General features: G+C 42.6%; 2 protein-coding genes across 5 annotated transcripts; both read left to right on the top strand.

Annotated features, from left to right (window-relative positions):
* Window positions 1-930: 930 nt before the first annotated feature.
* On the top strand, window positions 931-17,228 carry LOC114444479 (protein KIAA0100-like). Of its 4 annotated transcripts, none has more exons than XM_028419077.1 (40): window positions 931-1,053; window positions 1,611-1,741; window positions 1,867-1,993; window positions 2,163-2,212; window positions 2,308-2,449; window positions 2,527-2,645; window positions 2,727-2,787; window positions 2,861-3,044; window positions 3,886-4,009; window positions 4,091-4,215; window positions 4,309-4,376; window positions 4,458-4,594; window positions 4,797-4,915; window positions 5,224-5,417; window positions 5,537-5,837; window positions 6,187-6,392; window positions 6,473-7,523; window positions 7,747-7,938; window positions 8,140-8,342; window positions 8,523-8,641; window positions 8,727-8,950; window positions 9,206-9,396; window positions 9,546-9,645; window positions 9,763-9,962; window positions 10,041-10,338; window positions 10,423-10,580; window positions 10,699-10,905; window positions 11,282-11,381; window positions 11,554-11,736; window positions 11,838-11,959; window positions 12,053-12,208; window positions 12,531-12,652; window positions 12,742-12,922; window positions 13,036-13,122; window positions 13,505-13,615; window positions 13,696-13,831; window positions 14,130-14,254; window positions 14,333-14,434; window positions 14,995-15,129; window positions 15,306-17,228. In XM_028419077.1, the coding sequence occupies exons 2-40, from the start codon at window positions 1,671-1,673 to the stop codon at window positions 15,489-15,491; spliced, it is 6,717 nt and encodes a 2,238-aa protein (XP_028274878.1). In that variant the 5' UTR covers window positions 931-1,053; window positions 1,611-1,670; the 3' UTR covers window positions 15,492-17,228. The 4 variants fall into 4 exon arrangements, with proteins under 4 accessions (XP_028274878.1, XP_028274875.1, XP_028274876.1 ...); XM_028419074.1 differs by having other exon boundaries at window positions 4,761-4,915; XM_028419075.1 differs by having other exon boundaries at window positions 937-1,053; window positions 1,614-1,741; window positions 4,761-4,915.
* Window positions 17,229-17,477: 249 nt separating this feature from the next.
* Window positions 17,478-21,259, top strand: LOC114445124 (ribosomal protein S6 kinase-related protein-like). The gene is made up of 12 exons (XM_028420086.1): window positions 17,478-17,507; window positions 18,253-18,498; window positions 18,575-18,658; window positions 18,721-18,789; window positions 19,125-19,194; window positions 19,527-19,634; window positions 19,726-19,766; window positions 20,154-20,181; window positions 20,321-20,410; window positions 20,621-20,709; window positions 20,793-20,903; window positions 20,978-21,259. Exons 1-12 carry the CDS (start codon window positions 17,478-17,480, stop codon window positions 21,257-21,259), a joined length of 1,248 nt encoding a protein of 415 aa, XP_028275887.1.
* The last annotated feature ends 1,510 nt before the right edge of the window (window positions 21,260-22,769 follow it).

The following is a 22,769-nucleotide window of genomic DNA, read 5'->3' as shown; positions in this document are numbered from 1 at the left end:
ATTTGCTCGCAAATGTAAAGTGCATTACAAATAAAATGTATTATTATTATTTATTATTATTATTAAAAGAATGACTGAAGAAGCTGCCTCCCGATCTTTATTCAAGGACTCCACAGCAAGATAGGAAAACATTACAACAGCGAAGTCTCCTCCAGCAGATATTGGAAAGAATTCCACTCAGTCATTGTGCCCCTTACGAACAAACTAAGCGCTGACAGAACGTAACACAGGTTGATTTGCACAGACATACATTTAAATGTGGAATTGTCCGGTTTGTTTGTTTTTTCTGCTGCTGTTCTACAGTATGAGTAAAAACATGCACTAGTGTGACCTATTCCAGTCACAGGTTAATTTGCACAGATACATTTTTTTAATTTGAAATAATCACTGATGTGACTTTTGTCTATTTGTCCTGTTTTTAATTTGTTTGTAACTTGTTTAATTTTAATGTTGACATGTACTGCTTTGTGACCTTAAGATAAGAACATTTAAAGAACAAAGTTACTTTAATTTTTTGCTTCATTATTATTTTGAAGTCAGTGCATCTGTTATCTAAATATTTCTAAATAACATGGCTGGTTTGTGCCTAATCACTACTTCACTACTACCAGCTTAACCTGTTAGAATGAAGTAGTCAACTTGACTGATGATTTGTCAGTATCATTTTAGAACACTGTGGCGATTTAGAGTCAAGTAAATGCAATTGTCATCAATTAATCGTCAAATTAATCGTTATCGGCTAAATGCCACAATTAATTGTGATTATTTTTTTTTTTTTGCCAATATCGCACAACCCTAAAATGCAGTAAAGGTGGGTAGTTAGTGTATAGTATATGTGTAGTTAAAGATGAATATTCACAGTAACTGTTCCTGGCAGTGTCCCAGCTCTGATTCCTGTAGCCTCAGCTCTGAGCCGTGGCGCTGCCAGCTGAGCAGGGCGGACCTGAGCTCAGTGTGTTTACTCTGCCTCAGCTCAGAGTCAGTTGTCAGGTGGAACTGCTCCTTGCAGCATTATGTTGCGTAGCGGCAACCTGGAGTTTTGAACATGTCAGAGTAAGAACGTTTGACTATTAACCGGAGCTAATGTAGGGCAAATACGTTCCTGAGGGGAGAAACAGTGCTAACTTGTGTAGCAGCGTCGCAGCTGTGCTAAGTTAGCCGAAGCGTTAGCATGCTAGGATGTTAGCACAGATTTGATACAGATCCTAGGATGACGCGGCGACAAATGTGTTTAACTATTTCGTGTATGGTTACGTTGGGCTAGCGCTGCGGTCCGTGTACAATAAGCAATCGTTTTTCTTTCCATTGTAAGTTAACGACAAGTAAGTTCAGGTAAAGATTTTACACACTGTTCGCTTGGTACAAACTTACGCTAGGTGCTATGTAGCGTATGATCTGTAACTACGCTGTAGTTATCAGGCAACGTTAGCATTGTGAGGCTAGTTGATACGGTTAACGTTGATACAGTATTGATTTAGTTATTGATTTGCAAATGTTGATTCCGAGGTTTATAGTTGATAGACAGCTACTGCATGTCAGCAGTCACTCGGTGTCACCTGTCCAGATGCACCTGATCGTAATGCGCTGAAGTATCTCCTTCTCTTTGACAGCAGCTGATGGCAGACAGCGCACCCATGTCTAAGATTTGGGTGTGAACAAGTTGGGACACAATGTCTCTCCTGCTGATATTCTTCCTTCTCCTTTTTGTCTTGGGGATTGCGTTGCTATGTCTCATTTTCAGGTGAGAAATCTGTGTCCTTATACAGAAGGATTGTCATTATTGATTCAGTGTAATTGCCAATGCATTTTCCCCAGATGTTTACAGGTTCAGGGTCTGAGACATCATGTGTTGTCTTGTGTTTCTAGGTGGCTCATATGCACCCTGGCTGTGCGGTCCTTGCAGACTGCACTCAGTGCTGATCTGAAGATCAAATCGGTCGGGCTGTTTTCTGTAAAAGGAATCAGTATCCAGTTTCATCCCCAGCACACTCTGGTAAGACAGCCTGTGTTTACATGACATTTATGTAGCCAGCTCTGGCCATGCAGCCACTCCCATGTCAAGAGTTTCATGTCTGGCTCAAAGCATATTTCATAATGTTTGTGCACTTTCCCACAACATGTCAAACTGTGCCTTTTTAAAGCTCGATCTCTTTTTATGATAGGAAATTGACAGAATATGGATTTCAAGTAAACTTCTAAACCAAGATCTACCGTAAGTCGATATATAATTTTTTTTAGTGTGGTAGCATTGAAATTACATATGCACTCCTGTTATCTGAACCTGTTACTGCATGCTCTGTGTTTCAGGAGATACCTAGCGTTGTGTGTTGGTGAAACCAGAGTGAGGTTTGACTTGCAGGAACCCCTGAGGCCTTTGGTGAATAGTAACCATGGGAAGAAGTCAGGGAAGAGTTCAATCAGTCCTTCAATGCTTCGCATTTTGTCACAAGTATGAAGGCTTACAATAGGCCAAGACATTCTGTTGATTTATTGACAGTATCTCACTTTGTATTTTTGGGCTTTCAGCTGTTGTCATTCCATATTAGCTCCATCAATGTGATGGTGCTTAACCTCGCCCTGTCAGAGTCTCTTTGGCACATGACCATCACAGGTATCACCTTGTTACTAGATCATCAGAGTAAAAGGTAAAAAAAAAACCTTTAATGTGTTTATTTAAGTTTAACACAGTAGAGAGAATTAGTAACTGTAGCGTGCCTGTTTTTCAGGTTGGCATGGGACTTCTCTGTTGGGCAGCTGAGCAGTAAAGTTCTTAAAAGCAGTCAATTGGTGAGTTCAGGTAAAGTCACACAAATAGAAACTTATGAGTCGGGGTGGATGACTGAGGTGCTGTCTGTTGTAGGACATATGTTTGGCTGAAGTGGCCCTGAGCCTGCTGCTGTCTGGAGATGTGAGCCTGCCTGAGATGAAGCCAGGTAGTCTGTCCCTGAACGTGAGGACACTTATAGCAGAGCTGCATGAAGGACTCTTCCTCAGTCAACTACTTCTGCCCCCTACTCCCATTAAAGAGCAAGAGAGTGCATCTGGTAAGTAAAGTTTAATGCTTGTTTTACCAGTGTAGGAGATAAAGACTGTGTACCGATTGTACTGATTCCCACAGTTTAACTTGCAAACCTGAAAAAGTCCCCATAAAGTTACTTGAAAAATACCTGAGACCATCATTACTAGTTAAAAAGTTGTTTTCCACTGGCATCACATCTGATCCTTGCTTATTCCAAAATGCCTGGATGTTTTCCATCATCTGTGATATTTTTAGATGTTCTGCTTAACAACTACAACATACATACAAGGTTACATAGGGATATGATGTTTGAAATGTCCTACCTCCACACAAAGTTAAGTATTAAGTTACACAATTTTTACAAAATACTGAAATACATTTTCCAGTATTTCTTATACTGTACATCTAAAAGGCTTTTAGGTGAAGAAATGAAATATAACTCGTTGTTATGACCTCAGTAACACAGTCATTGTTGAAGTCTGACACTTCTGCCAACATAAATACACACATAAGCCACAAGGGGAAAAAGAGGAAATGACACGTAAGCCCATTAGTTATTACCATGTGAAGATATTTTTGGATTTCCATAAACAAAATGGATTGAAGTCACACTGTAAGTGATTTAGCTTATGACCAGTAGACTGTATGTTTACAGGCAGAAGCAGTTTCAGGATTGAAATCCTGCCTTCTTTCTCTTCATACAGCCACTGACTTGAGGCATGAGAAATCAAGAGTTTACACTTTTTTTTTTATTTTAATTTAACAGATTATTTAGCTTGGACACTGCAAGCTGATCATCTGTGGTTTGATATGATTGATAATGCTCTACAGAACATTGTGATTTATTATATGCTGTATTGTTTCAGAGTGTGAAAACAATGGATTTATCCAGACAAAGACTGTGGAACGTTTTCATCAGCTGATTCCCAGCAATGTCAATGTGGAGTTTGATAATACGAATGTAACCCTGTCCATGCACAGCCAGAAACGGTGAGTCTACTTTTTACTATTGTCTGTAAGTAAATAATGTTTATGTATTATCTTATGAAGTCTTCTCTTGTACATGTACAGACACCTAAACTGGACCCTGAAGTCTTTGAAGCTCAGCTATGGACGTGACGATGATCAGCTACCTCTAAAAAGCTTCACTCCTGAGCTGAGCTTTCCTCAGAGCAGCCTGGAGCTCCTTCTTGAGGGTTAGTGGACAGCTGGGCACCGGGCGTAATGCCGGGACAGTTGGATGAAGGACAGAATTTATGAACAACTTGTTCTTTCTTTTTTATTGGCAGATGGACTTCTTCTCTCTCAAAGTAGGCAAAGAATCCTTTGTGTGAATGCTCTGAAGATGGTCCTGCAGGTGAGAGGTTGCTCAGTGGTCCCACTGCCTGGTCAAAGGTTCTTAGATGTGTTTTGACTCTTATGTTTTTTGTAAATTTAGGTTACATCCATTGACATCTCAGGGTCCTTCACAGTCAACACTTGTATCATTCACTATCGTCACCAGGAGTTCTCCCATTGGTTAAATCTATTTCCATGGGAGCAGCTCCTCCACAGGAAGGAAACACATAGAAAAAGGCAAGTACCAAAGGAAGCGGGAGGATTAAGCTTCTGTTCTCTCTAACATTTATAACCTGAGACGTCACTACCACTCTGACTTTTAACCTCTTCTCTTCCTTATCCATTTGTGTTTGTGCATCACTCATCCTGAATTCTTCTTCCATGGTCGTATTGTGTTGTGTAGTCCATTAGATTATTTGCCCACCCTCCTTTTCCTCAGGCGCCTCCCTCACCTGGACGCTCCAGTGATGATCACCTCCTCTGTGTCCAACCTCAATGTGTCTGTTCAGCTGGGAGACACTACACCTTTTGCTCTCGGCTTCCTCTCAGCCAGTGCAGGTACTGTTCAGGCCAGTGAATGTCATGTGACACTGTTGCTTTGTTTGCAAAATGAGGGCAGTGTTCCCGTTACGTCTAGAGCAAGATATTTTCCTTCACACAATCATTCTGTAGGCAACTATCAAGTTAACCTTTTTCAGAACTAGATTAGAAAGGGTCAGGGTGCCCTTCCAGTGTAACTTACGTATACTCTTGTAACCACTAATGACTCTTCAGTTTTCAATTAAGCCTGACTTTAATCTCTATATTGCAATTGATCTAAATACTTAAACTCAAAGTAATTGCAATATCCCTTTTTGTATTTATAGAACTGCAGCATCTTCTGGATATTAAAATCGACAAAGAGAGCTCAGAGTCCCAGAATGTGCACCAGCGTGCCTCACTGACCCTGGACAACTTCTGGTGGAGAGTTGGTCAGGGTTCTCATATCCAGCAGGCACCCCACCCTCCTGGTAAACATGTGTGGGGAGAAGCTCTAATTCTAGACTCCCTCAACCTTCAGGTAAGAGCACAAAGCCTGTCTACACAGTTCCTCTATTACATCAAAAGTCTGCTTTTGCTTGCAAGCTTATAAACTTTGGAAATCCCTACAGATTTTTTATATATCTTTTTCTTCTGCAGGGGAGTTTCAACCGACCCCACTTGGAGTTGAGTAACCAGGCCCCGAGCCTGAGCGTGGAGTCCAACCTGAAGGGGCTTCAGGTGGAGCTTTCGGAGACCTGTGCACTGTGCTTGTCTCGCCTGCTGTCCTTCATACAGATTCCTCATGACACAGAGACATTGCAACTGTCGGATGCAGCTGTAGTGTCTCCTTCTAGCGACAGTACTCTCCATCATATCCCGTCTACACAGCTACACCTGCTTTTTAAACTGGACTGCCGTCTGGAGGATGTTAATGTGTTTACACTCTCTAATGTGGCAGGTAAGAACATCTGACATCGAAATGTTTGTGTTGTTTTCAAGTAGTGATGTCCTCACTGTCTAGCCATATAGGCTTCTCAAAAAAGCACGAGGAAGAGTCCACCACGTCCTCTCGTTTGCTCACATAAATGGCCCTAGAAGTCCAGCATTAAGCTAATTGTGTGATGTGCATGCAGTAAATGTGTGCAACATTTATATGTAATTAATTGTGGCTTATTATGATGTAACTTAGTCAAACAAAATCACAAAATCATAAAGAAAGTAAAACATGTATTCTTAAAAATGCTTTTTTTTCCTATAATACACACAGGTCTGCTAGTTCCATTATTATTTACTTGTCTTCTCTCTAGGTGCTGTGTCTTTGCGGATGGACACAGTCGGAGTCCTGAGCTCTGCTGAGAGCTCCAGGGTGTCACTACAGGGGGTCAGCTTGTCTGTGGTTAAGACACTCACAGAGACCATGGAAACATGTTGCCCTGCCTCTCAAACCATCAACCCTGTTGCCAAACTCACCACAATATCCATCTGGTACCACATCACCACTCACACCTTACAGGTAGGTTTCATTTCACTGAGCTTGTGTCTTATTGTAGCTTTTTATTTCAGGGTTAATGCTCATGTTGTTTCTTTAATCAGATAAAATGTGAAGAGGAGCTTGCTGTCGAATGGACACCAACAGACCACATGGTGTTATATCAGCACATGAGCGAAGCTCAGGTTTGTTGGTGTATGCTTTGTGGAGAGAAAGAAGAGGAAAGGCCTGTCCAACCTGTGGACACTGAACCCATGTCAGCCCAGAGTAGAGTACTGTGTGTACGCATTGAACTGGGCTGTACTCGTTTAACTGCTCATGTTAGTGAGCAGAACTACATCCAGCTGCACACGGATGCCCTCACGGTCTCAAAGCATGCTGGCTCTATGCATATACGCTCACCGTTGCTAATCTTTAACTTTGACGGCAACAACATTGTCTCATTTAATGGCCTCGATGTGGAGATGTATGCCGAGCTGACTGAGATGCAGCTGCACAGAGACGCCTTTCCCTTCCTCACCAGTCCACAAAACCATGTCTGGGTCCTCACTTGCCCCTCTTTAGCAGTCGAGTTCCCCTACCAGTACAATTTCTCAAACACCTTTGACATGGCCATTAGCGTGCAGAAGTGGTTGAAGACTCTTCATCGCTCCAAAAGCCAGGCCTCTGCCCCCCAGTGTCTGCCACCTGACCTTGTATTCAAAATCAGCCAGTTCTCCTTTGTCTTCCTGGATGACATTTTCGAAATCAAACTGCGAGACAACTATGAACTGATGAAGGATGAGAGCAAAGAAAGTGCAAAGCGTCTGCAGCTCCTGGATAAGAAGGTGGCAGATCTGCGCAAGCAGCACGGAGAACTCTTGCCTGCCAGAAAGATAGAGGAGCTTTACAGTTCATTGGAGAAAAAGCACATCGAAATCTACATCCAGCGCTCACGGCGCCTCTATTCCAACACACCCATGAGGAAGTCTCTGCTCACATGGACTGTGTCTGACTTGGAACTTGTAGCCCTGGCTGATCAGTCTCTTCATGGGCCAGAAAGGGTGAGAGAACAGCTGAGGGACATTGATGGAATCAGTCCCTTCCCCAGAGATGGGCTCCCACTGGTGGTCCAGTGGTGCCGTGCAGTCAAGTTCAACCTAGCTGCTTTTTTGGGTAAGTTAGACTTCGCTGATAAAAAAAAAAAAAAAAATTGAAAGTACTTACAGTTTTGACTTGACAGAGGATATGTAAAGGGCACAATCTTTTCTAAGAGTATAAATCAAGGCAACTTGACTAAAGGATTGCCTCGATTTTAAACTCTTGGAAATGACTACCTTGATGAGGGCAACCACAGACAAAAGGGTAAAATAATTTTACTACTGTTTCTACATGCTAGTGAGAATTCGAGACTACCCTCGCTACCTGTTTGAGATCAGGGACTGGGAAATGTCAGGGCGTCTGATTGGAACAGAACAGGATGGACAAGCAAGAGCTCATCGCAAAGAGACGGTCCCACTTGGTCCACCATGGGGAGATGTAACAGTCCACAGGAATATGCCTCCACTCAAGTTCTACTATGATTTCAAATGTAAGTCATGTATACAACATCAGTAAGTCCCTTAAATTCAGCCACAGCTTTTGTTTGTGCAGTGACTGTACATGATATTTAGGATTCTAATCTCTAATATGATGTCATTCAATCAGTAATCCAGTAAACTGTCATGATTGCTTTTTTCAACCACAGTTTGTCTGTCTGCAGTGACATTTTATATTTAAACTCTTTCTTCAGCCAACATCTCCCTGTACACTATTGTGTGGGGCCCATGTTGGGACCCTGCCTGGACATTGATTGGACAGTCTGTTGACTTGCTGACCAAACCCACAGTGGATCCCTCACCTCTTCTGGCCTGGTGGGACAAAAGTCGTCTCCTTCTGCACGGCCGCTGGGTTATGGACATTGATCAAGCCAATCTTCATCAGCTAGCAACAGAGGTTAAAAGCTGCACACCAAACACACTCAGCTGTTGTAGTAGTCTATATAACGTATCTGTGTAGAAAGAGGTTCAATTAAATTATTTCTTTTCTATTAATATCAGTCATTCTTTGTATGTTTTAGGCTACTTTAACCGTTTTTGTTTAGTCAGTTATGTTTTTTTATCTGCATTCTTTCAGGACCCCTATAATACAACTGAGAACTTGCACTGGGAGTGGAATAAGCTGAAGTTTGACTGGAACCCTGGGCAGTTTGTGTTCAAAGGGGACTTGGATGTAAATGTGAGAACGGCATCCAAGTAAGTAGGGACACTGAATGGTAGGATAAGTAGGTGTATTTCTTCAGAACCATCTAGTAATAAAGGTGCCCTTTCTCTTTGCCAGGTATGATGATATCTGTTTTCTACACCTACCCAACCTGTGTATGACCCTTGACCTTCAATGGCTTTGCCATGGCAACCCCCATGACCACCATGCTGTAATGCTCTGCTGTGCAGAGAACATTGCAGATGTGACTTCAGGACAACCTCATGATTCCTACAGAGCCTTTCGTTCTGAGAACCTCAACCTCTCTATCACCATGGACCTTAACCAGCACTGTGGCACAGGTACATGTGACTTTGACATTTGCTGTCAATATATCACCTACTTCCCTTAAAATACATATGTATTTATGCACTTTGTTGTTAGAGACTTCACAGCAATACACAGCCGCACATTCTGATCAGTCAGTCATCGCATTCTGCAGTCAGGACATGTCGTTGCTATATGTAGCAGTTGGTTCTGAAGGTGGAGGAGCACATCCGAGTTAAACTTGTGTAATGACTTGCTTACAGCACAATATCCTTTACATGTTTTTGTAGAACCCTCCCAACCCAGAATCCTGCTGTACAGCAGCACACTGCGCTGGATGCAGAACTTTTGGGCCACTTGGACTAGTGTTTCTCGACCAATCTGCAGAGGCAAGCTGTTCCACAGCCTCAGGCCAGTCCGCAAGAAGCTTGGTCAGCACTACAAACAGATGTCCTACACAGCTGCCTTCCCACAACTACAAGTAAACATTTTTTGCCCTTCAGTGACAGTCCATTAAAAAGATCTGTTCCATGTTTTTACCATAAAATATACAATTGTATACAGTACAGAATAAGTTGGATTTCCTATCGCTCATTTAATTTTCATCCTCTGTTTGGCGTGTCATTACAGGTGCATTACTGGGCCTCCTTTGCCCAGCAAAGAGGTATCCAAGTGGAGTGCAACAAAGGTCACGTCTTCACTCGAGGAGCACAGAGACTTATTCCACAGGGTAATGCTTGAAATAATACTTATTAAAATCTACTTATTTCTTCCTAATTTATTAAATAGTTCCCATATTTTTAATTTAATTTTAATTAATTTTTAATGCCTTTGGTTTGTGACTCAGCTGGCACTGTGATGAGGAGGCTGATCTCTGAATGGAATGTGACTCAGATGGTTAGCGAACTCTCTCAGGTGACAGTTCATCTAATGGCCTCCACCTGGGATGAAACTGCCGACCATCAGATGAATGCTCAGGTGAAGAAGACTCACCTGCTCAGCCTCTCATCACTGAGCTACCAGCGACAGAGCAACCGCATGGAGGAGGTAAAAGACCCAACCCTGATGCCTTCAGTTAGAATCTGTTTTTCACTGTGACTGCATCTTGTTGAATTTTGTTGACAGGAGGTGAACACAAAGGATGAAAGCAACGCCTCTTACACTCACAAACTGCGTCTGGTTGATCTGCGTGCTTCCTGGACAACCACTAACAGGAACATCGCTTTTGGTTTGTATGATGGCTACAAAAAGGCGTCTGTGCTGAAGAGAAATCTCTCCACTGAAGCTCTGAAGGGTCTGAGGATTGATACACAGCTGCAGACTAAGAAGCTCAAACGTTCCCCTTCAAGCTACTCACCACCCACAGCTCCCACCATACCAGTTGTGCCCACTCTCAGTCGAGCAGAAAAAAGTCAAAACGAAGGTCAGGGAGGCTTTTCTTAAGAAAAAAAACAGCTGTCAAGGTCCGAAAAAATACTAACCTGTTTACTTTCTCTCAATTGCTCAGGCACATCAATGCTGCAGAAGCTGATTGAGGAAACTGACAGGTTTGTGGTGTTTTCCGAAGAGGACTCAGGTGTGAGTGACCAGCTGTGTGGCATAGCAGCCTGTCAGACAGATGATGTTTATAATCGGAACTGGTTCATCGAGTTGGTCAACTGTCAGGTAACTACAACTGTCAAAAATGTGCATGTGATGGATTGTTTACTACAAGAAGCAATGTGACAGCAAACTTCTGATGAAAGCCTTGGTGTGTTAATCCTGCTCTATTGTCTTTACCTAGATGATGTTGCGTGGCACAGAGACTGCAGGTTGTGTGCTGGTCTCTGCTGCAAAGGCTCAGCTGCTGCAGTGTGAGCACCATCCAGCCTGGTACAGCGACACCCTGAAGCAGAAGACCACCTGGACCTGTCTGCTGGATGGCATGCAGTACTTTGCCACCATGGAGCCCAACCCATCTGAGCAAGAAGACAGGCAGCTGTGGCTGGAGGTAGGCACAGCTACACAGTATTAAGGGCTTGATTGTGGCATAGTGTGACTTTAAATGTGCAGTTACCCCAGTCATAGAACTGTGTGGACACAGTGTATATAGTGATTATTATCTGTAATTTAGAGTCATTTAGGGGTTTAACCATCATAAATGGAGCTGAGATTATTTTAATTGGTTATCATCAGTAACAAATTATTAAGCAAAATATTAAAATGCTTAGGCTGCTACTTTAAAAACTAAACCTTTTTGTGTTTTTAATTAAAGATAGCAAGACATTTTAAATCTCACCTAAGACATTTTTAGCAATTTTACAACTCCCTGTGATCACAGCATCAAAAGCTCTGTATTTCTCTGCTTTGCACTGGGTTGTGTTTAGGTGAAAAACATAGAGGAGCACAGGCAGCGTAACCTGGACTCCGTGCTGGAGCTGATGGAGAGTGGCCAGGCTGTGGGTGGAATGGTTAGCACCACTACAGGTGCGGTTATCACACAACCTCTTTCTCCCTCATCATATGTTCGTCTATTCCTAAGGCATGCAGAGTGGAACACACACCACACTGTCTGAATGCATTGATGATCGATTTTGTGTGCTGAGAAAAGCATTTTCAGATGAGTTGCCAGCTTTTAATGTGTATCTGATTGTTGTAGACTGGAACCAGCCAGCCCAGGTGAATGAGGCACAGCAGGTTCAGCGCATCATCTCACGCTGTAGCTGCCGGATGCACTACATCAGTTACAGTCATGACATCAACCCAGAGCTGGCTACACAGATCAAACCACCAGAGCTGAGGAACAACCATGAGAAGGAAGACCTGCTGAAAAAACAGGCTGGTATGTCTGATCACCTACAAACCAGACATTTGTAGTAAAACTATTAGGACAAAGAATCAAAAGGAAATCTTACATGTGTGGTCTGTGTTGGTTTTTTTCAGGGGCTGTGGACACATTCACTCTCATTCACCATGACCTTGAGATATCCACTAACCCTGTTCAGTACGCTATGATCCTGGACATCGTCAACAACCTGCTGTTACATGTGGAGCCCAGACGCAAGGTAGAGTGAAGAATTATTGATCTTATGGTACAAAAGATTTCTAAGATTAACACATTTGTTTTCTACTTTGTGTCCCCTGTGTGGTGTGTCCAGGAGCACAGTGAAAAAAAGCAGCGAGTGCGTTTCCAACTGGAAATTTCTAGTAACCCAGAGGAACAGCGCAGCAGCATCTTGCATCTCCAGGAGGCAGTTCGGCAGCACCTTGCTCAGATAAGGCGGCTTGAGAAACAGATTTACTCCAACATCAGGGTGAGCCACAAAAAAGTTCCCCCTAAAAAAATGTAAATGAGTGATTTGCATAAGAGGTGTTCTCCTGTACAGTTTTCATTATGGAAAAAAATTATTTATAGAGACCAAAACTGTTTTTGTGCTGTTTTTAAGCTATAAAGATGGTGTCTTACCATGGAGATCTATGGGTTGGGTGTTGGTTTCATTTCTCATGGGTGGTTGGTTTTACAAGGATACACTGTGTTACTACTGGCATTACACATATTCTCCAGCTAATCTTAAGCACTGTCAAGCATCAGCTCATTTACATCATCAAACATTTGCTTTTCTTGTCACCCTGCAGGCACAGCCTGAGGAGCTGAGCAGTGATGATCTGATTGAGATCAACACATGCCTGCAGAACCAGCTGAACCAGGAAAAGAATGACATGCAGATGAAGAGCGAAGAGCTCAACATTCTCATCAGGTCTCACCCTTGCATTGATTCACATCCAGCACTGACATCATATACAGCAACTCTTAAGTCATTGTAAATGTTTTTTCTCCCTCTTCCAGGTGTTTTAAGGATTTCCAGCTGCAACGGGCAAACAAGCTGGAGCTGCGAAAGCCACCGGAGGATGTGAGCGTAGTGAGGAGAACGGAGATCTACTTTGCTCAGGCCCGCTGGTGTTTGACTGAAGAGGATGGACAGCTTGGAATCGCTGAGCTAGAGCTGCAGAGATTCATGTACAGCAAGGTGAGCAGATGCTGCTTAAACACTCAGGATGACAGATGTTGTACAATATTCTCCTCACTCCTCTTGGTTACTCCTGTATAGTAAACTAATCACTAAGTACTTTCTCCTCACAGCTGAACAAGTCTGATGACACAGCAGAGCATCTTCTGGAGCTGGGATGGTTCACAATGAACAACCTGCTGCCCAATGCTGCATACAAGGTAAATACGATATTCAGATTTCTGATTAAACAGAAAGCTTTTACCATTTACACTGGCCATGGTATGCTAAAACCTGGTATACAAACATCTTTCCATAAACTGTGAGGGAAGCTGTCAACCTGTTTTAACTGATTTATGCCTGGTTTCCTCTGTGCAGCGTGTGAGGGTATGTACTCTGCTGGTACAGTGACAAGACTGTGACGTCTGTCTTGACTCCATCTTGTTTGTGCAGATGGGTTCACCCCACAGCTCTTCAGAGCTTCATACTCTGTGTTGCATGCACACTCATAGATGCATGTGTGACACATCATCAGTAACATGGACTGTTTATTATTAAGATGATATCAAACCAAGATTTTAGCTCCTTTCTTTTCCTTTGTAGGTCGTACTTCGTCCTCAGAGTAACTGCCAGTCAGGGCGACAGTTTGCTTTGCGTATTTTCAGTAAAGTGCGCCCCCCTGTGGGAGGAATCTCTGTGAAAGAACACTTTGAGGTGAGGAAGATCGAATGCAGCCACTTTAATTCTTGTGTTGAATACTGTTCTGACAGTAATATTACTGTTTCCATCCTCAGGTAAATGTGGTGCCTCTCACCATCCAGCTAATGTACCAGTTCTTCAAAAGAATGATGGGATTTTTCTTCCCTGGACGAAATGTTGATGAGGAGGAGGTCACTGATGAAGAAGACAAGTTTAGATTGGTTACTACTGGTATGTTTTTGTCAAAAGCTGCAGTGAGATAGCAGCAGTCTAAAATCTCTTTGTGTGATCACCCGCCTGCAGTTTATAACATCTAACTGATCAATAACAGTTTCCAGTTTCTCAGTCAGACGTGTGTGGTGTGTTATGTCATCCCTCTGAGCTATGAAAAGACTCTCCCGCTTTAGATATGACCTTGAGAATTGTGTGTGTGTGTGCGCATGTGTGTGGCTCAGTGGGAGTATAAGGTGTAGGGAGCGGAGTCACCCAGAGGCCACAGCACTGATGATAATGCACTCTTGTGTCACAGGTATCCCTGTCAAGCCTCGGCCACCGTCAGAGGACACCATAGGTGCTATGGGCCCCAGCAAAGGTGTCACCCAGGGACTGAACCGCACTGCCGGGGTCAGGAGGTCATTCAGAAAGCCTCCAGAGGTGGGGACGCATTTTTGTGTTTGCACGGATGTTCAGAAAGCCCCTTGAAAACATACTAAGCAGTGTTTCCTGTCACAGCACCCTGTTGATGACATCGATAAGATGAAAGAGCGAGCTGCTATGAACAACTCCTTCATCTATATCAAGATTCCACAGGTGCCCCTGTGTGTGAGCTATAAGGTGGGTTTCTGTGTATGAATGAAATTAAGAATACAGTCAGTGACTATCATATAAAGATGGACTATCACAACACCTGGCAGTAGAAATGTGAAAAAAGAGCTGGAATTTTCTACATGATATTACCTCACCCTCTAAAAGACAGACTTTGAACCCCAGAATGTTTGTTTTCTCCTGTCCCTGCCTAGTACCAGGCAGCTCTGCATCTCTGTGGGGTCTCCTTTGTCTTACATGTTGGAATCTTTGCAGTGACTTTTGTTTCATGTGGCAAATATCCCCAAAAATTAAAAATAGATATACATAGAGCTCCTCCAGGTAATGCCATGAAAAAGTGGAATTTTCAAGATCTTAAGAATCAGTTGTTACCCTTAGGATATGGCAGTTTAAAACTTAGCTAAAAATTGTAAATACTGGACTTCATATGATGACTTGAAACCTGAATGCTGCTCTACCAAAAACTGAAACAGAGCAGATTGTAATGTATGAAGTGTTTACAACTCGTTTCTGCTCCCAATAAATAGAAATGGTTTGTAGATTTACTGTGACATACCCACCTTCCCCAGGGAGAAAAGAGCAGTGTGGACTGGAAGGACCTGAACCTGGTTCTTCCTTGTTTGGAGTATCACAACAACACATGGACGTGGCTCGACTTTGCCATGGCTGTGAAAAGGGACAGCCGCAAAGCACTTGTAGCACAGGTACACAAAATTTATCAGTCAAACTGTTTAAAACTACATAATATTTGCAGGCCGTGTGTTTTCAAGAGTTTTATCTGTCTCCTGCTGAGCCTGTCGGGGAGAAGATGCATAAATTTGTGCTGACACTGAAACGTTTAGTATTTATGAACTGGTCCTCTTTGCTCCTCGCTGCGCAGATGATAAAGGAGAAGCTGCGTCTGAAGCCAGCCATGGGCTCCGACCTGCGGGGGAAGACGTTTGAAGGGAAGTCAGACAACAGCCTGCAGCAGCAGGAGGAAGATGAGAAGGCACGGCTCCTCATTGGACTCAGCACCGCAGAGAAGAGCTGCGGCAAGAAGAGTATTTTCAGTCGACGCAAGTGAAAACAACAAAACACACCAAACACCTTCACACACCCAGCCGGTTCCTTGACCACATGATCTGCTACAGGGAGAGAGCAGAGAGAGTTAGGGGTCAGAATATCAGTCCGGCTTTGTGAATCACAAAGAGGAAAGGACGTGGTCGAGCATTTCAAGTAGCTGTTTAAGATATCTTACTGTATCACATGAGCCTGCTGAACCTGTTCGTGAAAAGTTAGGGTCTGTGTCCACAGGCAGCTGTTTTCTAAACACATCCAGTGAAGTTGAGCATTAACAGTGTTCATTTTTATCAGTGTTTACAGTTTAATGCTAATGATATCAATACTGTCAACAAGAGAAAGTGAAGTCCCAACATTTTGCAGTCAAAGGCAAGAGACAAATAGTATTTGATTTGCTGTTTTATCACACTGCTTTGTGTGTTCTTGTTAGCATTACTCTTCATGTAGCCATAGCATGAAGTTGTGACAATATGTCTATTCTCACAACTTATTCTACAGAGCCTTTTAAAGATCACTTTAAAGAGTTTAAAATAAGTTGCAAGTTGTGTGATGTGTTACTGTCACGTTTGGTGTAGTGTTTAGTCATTGTCATTTCATATTTTTTATATGACTATGCTTTCCACATGAAGACACAGGAATTCTTGTGAGGTCACTCAAATTCAATCAGCATCCAGTTACAGTAACGGTTCTTTAGTGACAGTCAAAGTGCCTTGTATGTGCATATCTTTACAAAGATGACAAAAATCCTCTACAACATGCAAACTGCTACTAGCTAGCTTTCCGAGATCTTGGGTGGCTTGTTGTGTTCCTGCTTTGATCCGATTGCTTGACTGTTTATCATGAGGACAAAGTTCCCTCATAGTAAACAATGACTGAAAGATGGTTTCCCCCAGTCACCTGCTAAGTATATTTTTACAGCCTGGTCTTGTCAGTCTTAGGTCGTGATAGGAGCAGCAATAACATGAGGTCATGGTCACTTCCTGTTGCCTGTGGACGCAGATTTAAATTCTTTAGGGAAGAGAACTCCAGAATGAATCAGGGTGCCATTTTGACCAAATATATATAAATATATATGTTGTTTTTTTGTGTGCCATTAAATATTTCACTATGTAGGCTGCTTTGAATGTGGCCAGGATTGATTGATTGATTGATTGATCGATTGATCGATTGGATGTCACTGCTTCTTCTTCTTCTTCTAATTCCACTCTGACAGCACCTTTTCCTGCTGGCTCAGGAACACACTGTATATCTCAAACTGCTACAAATTACACAAGACTTATTATGGAGAGCACCTTTAATGATGTAAAAAAATGAGATCTATCAGAATATGTTTTATCAATGAAAGGAGCATATAATGGCTGCATGACTGTCCCCCTGACAGGAAGGCCTTTCACAATAAAATGAGTATTTTACCTGTGTGTCTGCATCCCTCAGCTGTCTGATTGTACCTCACCTCAGTGCAATATCAAGAACAGAGCATCAAACACGTGTTTGTGTGTGGTGTTAACTGTGGCACCTGGTTTGAAGGCAGAAATGTAAAACATGTTGCAGCGAATGGTTGAGAATTTTAACACTGAAGCACTTTTTATGCAAAGTATTTTGATATTTTTGTAACCATCTCTTTTTTGTTTCTGTTGCCTGTCACGTTTCAAATAAAAAGCACCCTGTCTGCAGATGTTTCCAGGTTTCTATCAGCTCTGTAGCTTTTTGTTTTCCTGTCAATAAAAAGTGTTGCAGCCTCCCCGGCCTCTGTGATTGATCGTGAATCTGACAGCTCCAACTGGAGCGGAATGGAGCCACGTCCCGCTCTGGATGGCTCTCTGCCGAGTCTTCTTCATCGCTCCTCGGACACGAAAACACGCGCACACGTGGGTGGAAACGACACAGAGGCGGAAAACTAGGAGGCGAAGAAGAAGAAGAAGCGCTGGGTTATTATTTATTTACTTTATTTAACGTGAAACGTTCACGGCGGTTTGTTTGTGGCGATGTGATGGGAAGCGAAATCAGCCGGAACAACACGGTGAGTGGATCAGATTGTTTACGTGTTGATTCTCTTTTCAATTTAAATAATATTGCAAAATGCATTAAAAAGCTGCATCACTAAACTGTTAGCTACATTATGTGAGACGTGTTTTATTGTGTGCATGTGCAGGAAACCGTCCACTGAAGTCAACAATAGAGCTATTGATTAGTAGTTAATGTTGACCTTCCACCTGACCTGCAGCATGCAGCTTCATAAACAAAAGAAAATATGCAGCTTCTGAGACTGAAGCTACAGATCATTCATCTAGAATTATTCAAGTGATGTAAAACACATGTTAGGTGTTTATTTGAGCTTTATTGTGGACAAAATATTGACCTGACTTTTTTACAAATACAAGCAAAAACATCATTTAATAACATTTTTTTACATTTATTTCCAGTTGCTTGTCTGTCACGTCACTCATTGAGTGCCTGCATTGGCAGGATGTGTTTCTGTATCAGTCTGGATGTGGTAGATCAGATACATAGAGAGGGAAATATCTGTTTACTGTATGTAACATTGTTTTTTATTTATAGATCTGTGTAGTATGATAGCATTTAAGTTGATTTCTATTGTTGCAGCTGTCTGAAAGGGAGCTGATTCACAGCTGTATCTTGAACACAGTGCTTCTCCTGCTACAATTCAGTAGTTCTCATTATTTGTTTGTACAGCTTTAACAGTAAGGAGCATTGAAACACAAGTGTTGCATCTGGAAGTGTCCTTTTGTTTTCTTCTTTTCCAGAGGAAGGGTCCAGCTGCTCAGCGTCGCTTCAGTCATGGCTTCCTCTCAAACGTGGGCATCTCCATCGCTCACAGACTTGGACACTCGGCCGTGTTTTCTCGCCCAGTGGGAGTGGATGACAGAGTCTTGCTGCCTCCAGAGGACGCCGCTGAGGCGTCAGGCTCAGAGAGGACTCCTCCAGCTTACATATCTGTCTTTTTGCCTGAGTTCCCCCAGCGTAGATTCCCTGGACAAGACCATTTCCAGGTACAGTTGAGCAAATCATAACACTGTTTAATCTGTGATCTTTAAAACTATGAAGACTGTTCTTCTGTGCTCACAGATACTGGGGGTCATTGCTAAAGGCTCGTATGGACCCATCCTGAAAGTCAGGGACATCTGTAAAGACAAGACCTATGCTCTTAAGGTGAGTTGACCAGTCATCACCACTGCATTATAGCTGTAATAATCATCTGTGTGGATTCATAGGTTCTACTGAAGTCAGAAATCCTAAAGCGTGGAGTGCTGGAACAGTCGAAGGAGGACATCATCATTCAGGTACTGTAGAACATTCACAGGTGCATCCATGCTGCTCACATAAGCAATTTTATCTACTATATTTTGATTTCCTTGAGTACACCAATAGAATGCAAGAGCTAATATTAAAGTTACTCTACTGATCTTTTGCTCCCCCTGCTGGCAGTGAGTGTAATTACACAATGTACTCTGGACATGTGGAAACCTAGGCTATTTAATGGCTCTCTGACTTTAATTCTACTGCTGTACTGTAGATGTCTCGCTAGTGTCTGTCCTCACGCTCTGATATAAGAGGCCTTCCATCCATCTCACACCATTTATCTGTGTGTGTGTGTGTGTCAAATGTTGCATTGCAGCGGCAGCTCAAACACCCATTTATCCACAATCTGCAGGACTGCTGGCAGACACAGCGCCATCTCTTCATTAGTGAGTTCATAATAATATAAACAGTGGAGTAGCTCCACCCTCTTCCCCCTTCTGCCTGTTTATAGTTAAGTTTTCCCCCTCTGAGTCTATCAAATGTTGATACACTGCCATCTAATGAAGGTGCCGGGCAAAACCTGTGTCACCTGCTCAGTGTGGTTGCAGCTACTGGCCACGATTTTAGATTTTTTTTAAATTACAGGAACACACTATTATGCATGTTTTGACCTTTGTCCTGATGTCTTCCTCTCCCCAGCACCAATGGGATGAAGAGTGTTTTTGTTTTAATATTATTTCACTAACTTCAGTGTGTGTGTGTGTGTTGTCCTCTGCAGTGTGCGACTACTGCAGCTCTGGAGACTTGTACACTTACTGGTTGCTGAAGGGCCACTTTGTGGAGGACGAGGTTCGGCTCTTTGCTGCAGAGCTGGGCAGTGCGCTGGGTTCGTGTCGGTCATGCTGACCCCTTGTTGTCACATGTACCATGCTTGACTTCATATACGTCATATATTCTCACTTTCTTTGTGTTTCTAGGATTCATACACAACCTAGGAATCATACACAGAGACATAAAGGTATTATGAGACATTTCTGCATTGAAATAAGAGGTCAGGGGTCAGACTTGACTCCGTGTGTGAGAAGACGGGTGTGAGAATGTGTTATGTGTATGACCAGTTTCCTGTTGGAACTATTTAAAGTGTAGTAGCTGTGTAGAGTGCGTCTACCTATGACGCTTGTTATAGTTCAACTGAGCAGGACTCCACTGATGTGCAGCTTACATGCAGTCACAGCTGCCGTCTGCACAGTGATAACAGTTCAGTAGGAAAGTGCTGATACCTCCAAAAGAGATATACATCAATCTATATGTATTAACAGCATTGGAGTCCACAAAGTTTATGAACATGAGACTTTAATTTGCTTATAATTATGTAAAATGTTTGCTTTTCTTTTCCTTTTTTCAGATGGAGAACATTCTTTTAAGTGATCGAGGTAAAGCTCATCTGTGTTTGAAACATTTGAAATGAAATACTGATCTTTGGAATCAATAGAATGAATTAGAATTGATTAAATATGCATCATGCACAGAAACACTGACTCAAAAAAACACACTTGCTGTGCTTTGATCCAGGTCACCTTCGTTTGTCTGATTTCGGACTTTCTCGCCGCCTGAAACGGGGAGGACGAGCGTTTACCATCTGTGGGACAATCCAGTACATGGGTGAGAGTTTGGCCTCATGAAAGAAATCTGCCTCCAGAGAGAATAATCATCTCTACGGTGCACGGAAGGCTGTTTATAACCTCAGAGCCCCACCTGTGTTTCGCTCCCTGTGGATTCAGTTGACCCAGTTCTGAGTATGATGCACCTGTGATGTGCTTTACATAAACATGTGTGCATCTCTGTTGTCCTGTCACCTTTCTGTCTGAACAGCTCCTGAAGTTTTAAGCGGCGGTCCTTACAGCCATGCTGCTGACTGGTGGTCGTTCGGTGTAATGTTGTACACGCTGGTGACAGGAGAGGTACCAGAATTCACACTCTGCATGTGGTGGAATGTGAATTATTTGTCATGTTCACTGACATATGTTTGCCTCTCCTGTTGCAGTTTCCAGTTCCTGCAGAGCCGGATCACTGTCTCATGTTGAAAAAGGTCAAAGACTTTCCTAACGTCCTGCCTGAAACCTTCAGCTCTGCTCTGGGCTCACTGCTCACTGAGGTCAGTACGTTTCCTCCTCTTCTTTCAGTTAAACCAAATACCACCTGACTCTGTTTTTCTTTTTGCTGATGCAGCTTTTATGCAAGAATCCAGTAAACCGCCTTCGCAATCTGGAGTGTTTCAAGATGCAGGCCTTCCTCCGTGGCACTTCCTTTGACACGTACATCCTCCAGAAGACACCGGTTGAATTTATCCTCAAGCTCAGGGCTCATCCTGATTGGGCTGCCAAATCCAGCAGAGGCTCCTCATTGGACCACTTTGATAACTTTGACTGTGATCAGATTCTTCGCTCTCCCACGACTCCCGCTGAACTCTCTCCGACTTTAACCAATGTGGGCCTGACGTGCACGGCATGACAGTGCATGGTGCTTCTCTGCTGTTACCTCTGGGACTTTACAATGGTGTTCTGTTCCATGTTTACCACAGCTAGCATTTGATAAGTCAGTGTAGTTTTATGTTCTATTTGCGGTAACTTGGATCCACATTATTTTCTTACATTAATATCGCATGTAACTCTGTTTTGTGTGGGAAAAAAAACATTTTTCCCTTGACTTTCTATTTTTAAAATCAAGGTAAAGGACTAAATAAGATTAAAATAAAATGTTGAAACAGATCTATAGAACATTGCGTTTTTGTTTGTTGATGTTCTCAAACAGCTTCTGGCCTGATGGAGCCAAGCTACTTATAACAGAATGCAAAAGTTGGTAGTTCTAAAAGTTGAAGTGTGTCTAACTGGACAAAACTGTCTGTAGCCAGCTAGCAATTCAGCTACATAATCAGCTCACCAGGTGTTAGTATGCAACCTTTAAACTGCTTCAGTTGTAACACATTAGTCCAAGCTTTTTGTCGTCCATATTGACATTCTGGAGGAAGAATCTTAATGTTTTTTCTGAAGTTAGGAGCCAGTGTGGACAATAAATGCTCAGGAAGAAAAATGTCAATTTAAACATTATGTTGTTTAAATTGTTCAAAGTGAGGAAATGAAATAGTTTTGTTGTTTGAACTGCAGGATTCAGATGTTTTTAGAGGTTTAATCAATCAACACTGAGCTGAATTTAAAGCCATATTTCAATGGTTTATCTGCTTCTACTGTTGGATCCTTATGTTTCTGTTACAGCTTGTATGTGCATCCATCATGGCCAACTTTCAGCCTCCTGTTGACCCATTTAGAGGCTCACTCACAAACCCATGGAGGACAGAAATAATAGGACAGAAAATTGAGGACCGGATAAAGTATCATCATTAAATGTTTTTAATTAGGTAACAGAGGAAAAGTCGAGCGTCCCAGAGGAGGCAGCCATGAATAATTGCTGTACTTCTTATCTATTTAAAACTGTATCTCCTGAATGGGAGTGCACCAGCTCCTCCTCCTCCTCTTCGTCCTCCTCCCTCTGCTGCCTCCTGACATTGAATTCCCTCTCAGGCCCTTGTCTTAGACAGGTCCACCATGTCTGTGTTGTGGCTGTATGATGGCAGGCAGTCCAGTGACCCACATCTAGTTTCAGAGGCACACTGACCCACAATAGTGAAGGAAGGAGTCTCCTCCAAAGCTGGCGAGGCGTCCCACAAGATTTCAAGAAAATAGTAACATGACATCACTGAACACACAACAGAAAGCCCTCTGAACACAGCTTACAGTGCAGATTACCACATCCAGGTACACAAGCGAGGAAACAGTCTTCGTTAGCTCACAGAAAAACATAATTTAAAGGGAAAATGAGAACATGTATACATTTTCTTTCATTTCTTTCATTCTTTCACAAAGCAAAAAGCAAAAAAAAAAACTTCTCACCTCTTCAAGATGGAAACAGTTTAGCTGACCTCTTTTCAGGCTAATTTGGGCCGTATAACCATGTTCATTTACAT

Source organism: Parambassis ranga, chromosome 13 (genome assembly GCF_900634625.1).
Source record: "Parambassis ranga chromosome 13, fParRan2.1, whole genome shotgun sequence".
NCBI classification, from domain to species: Eukaryota; Metazoa; Chordata; class Actinopteri; family Ambassidae; genus Parambassis; species Parambassis ranga.
The sequence above is the reverse complement of the archived record's forward strand: the minus strand, read 5'-3'. Positions and strand labels throughout refer to the sequence as shown.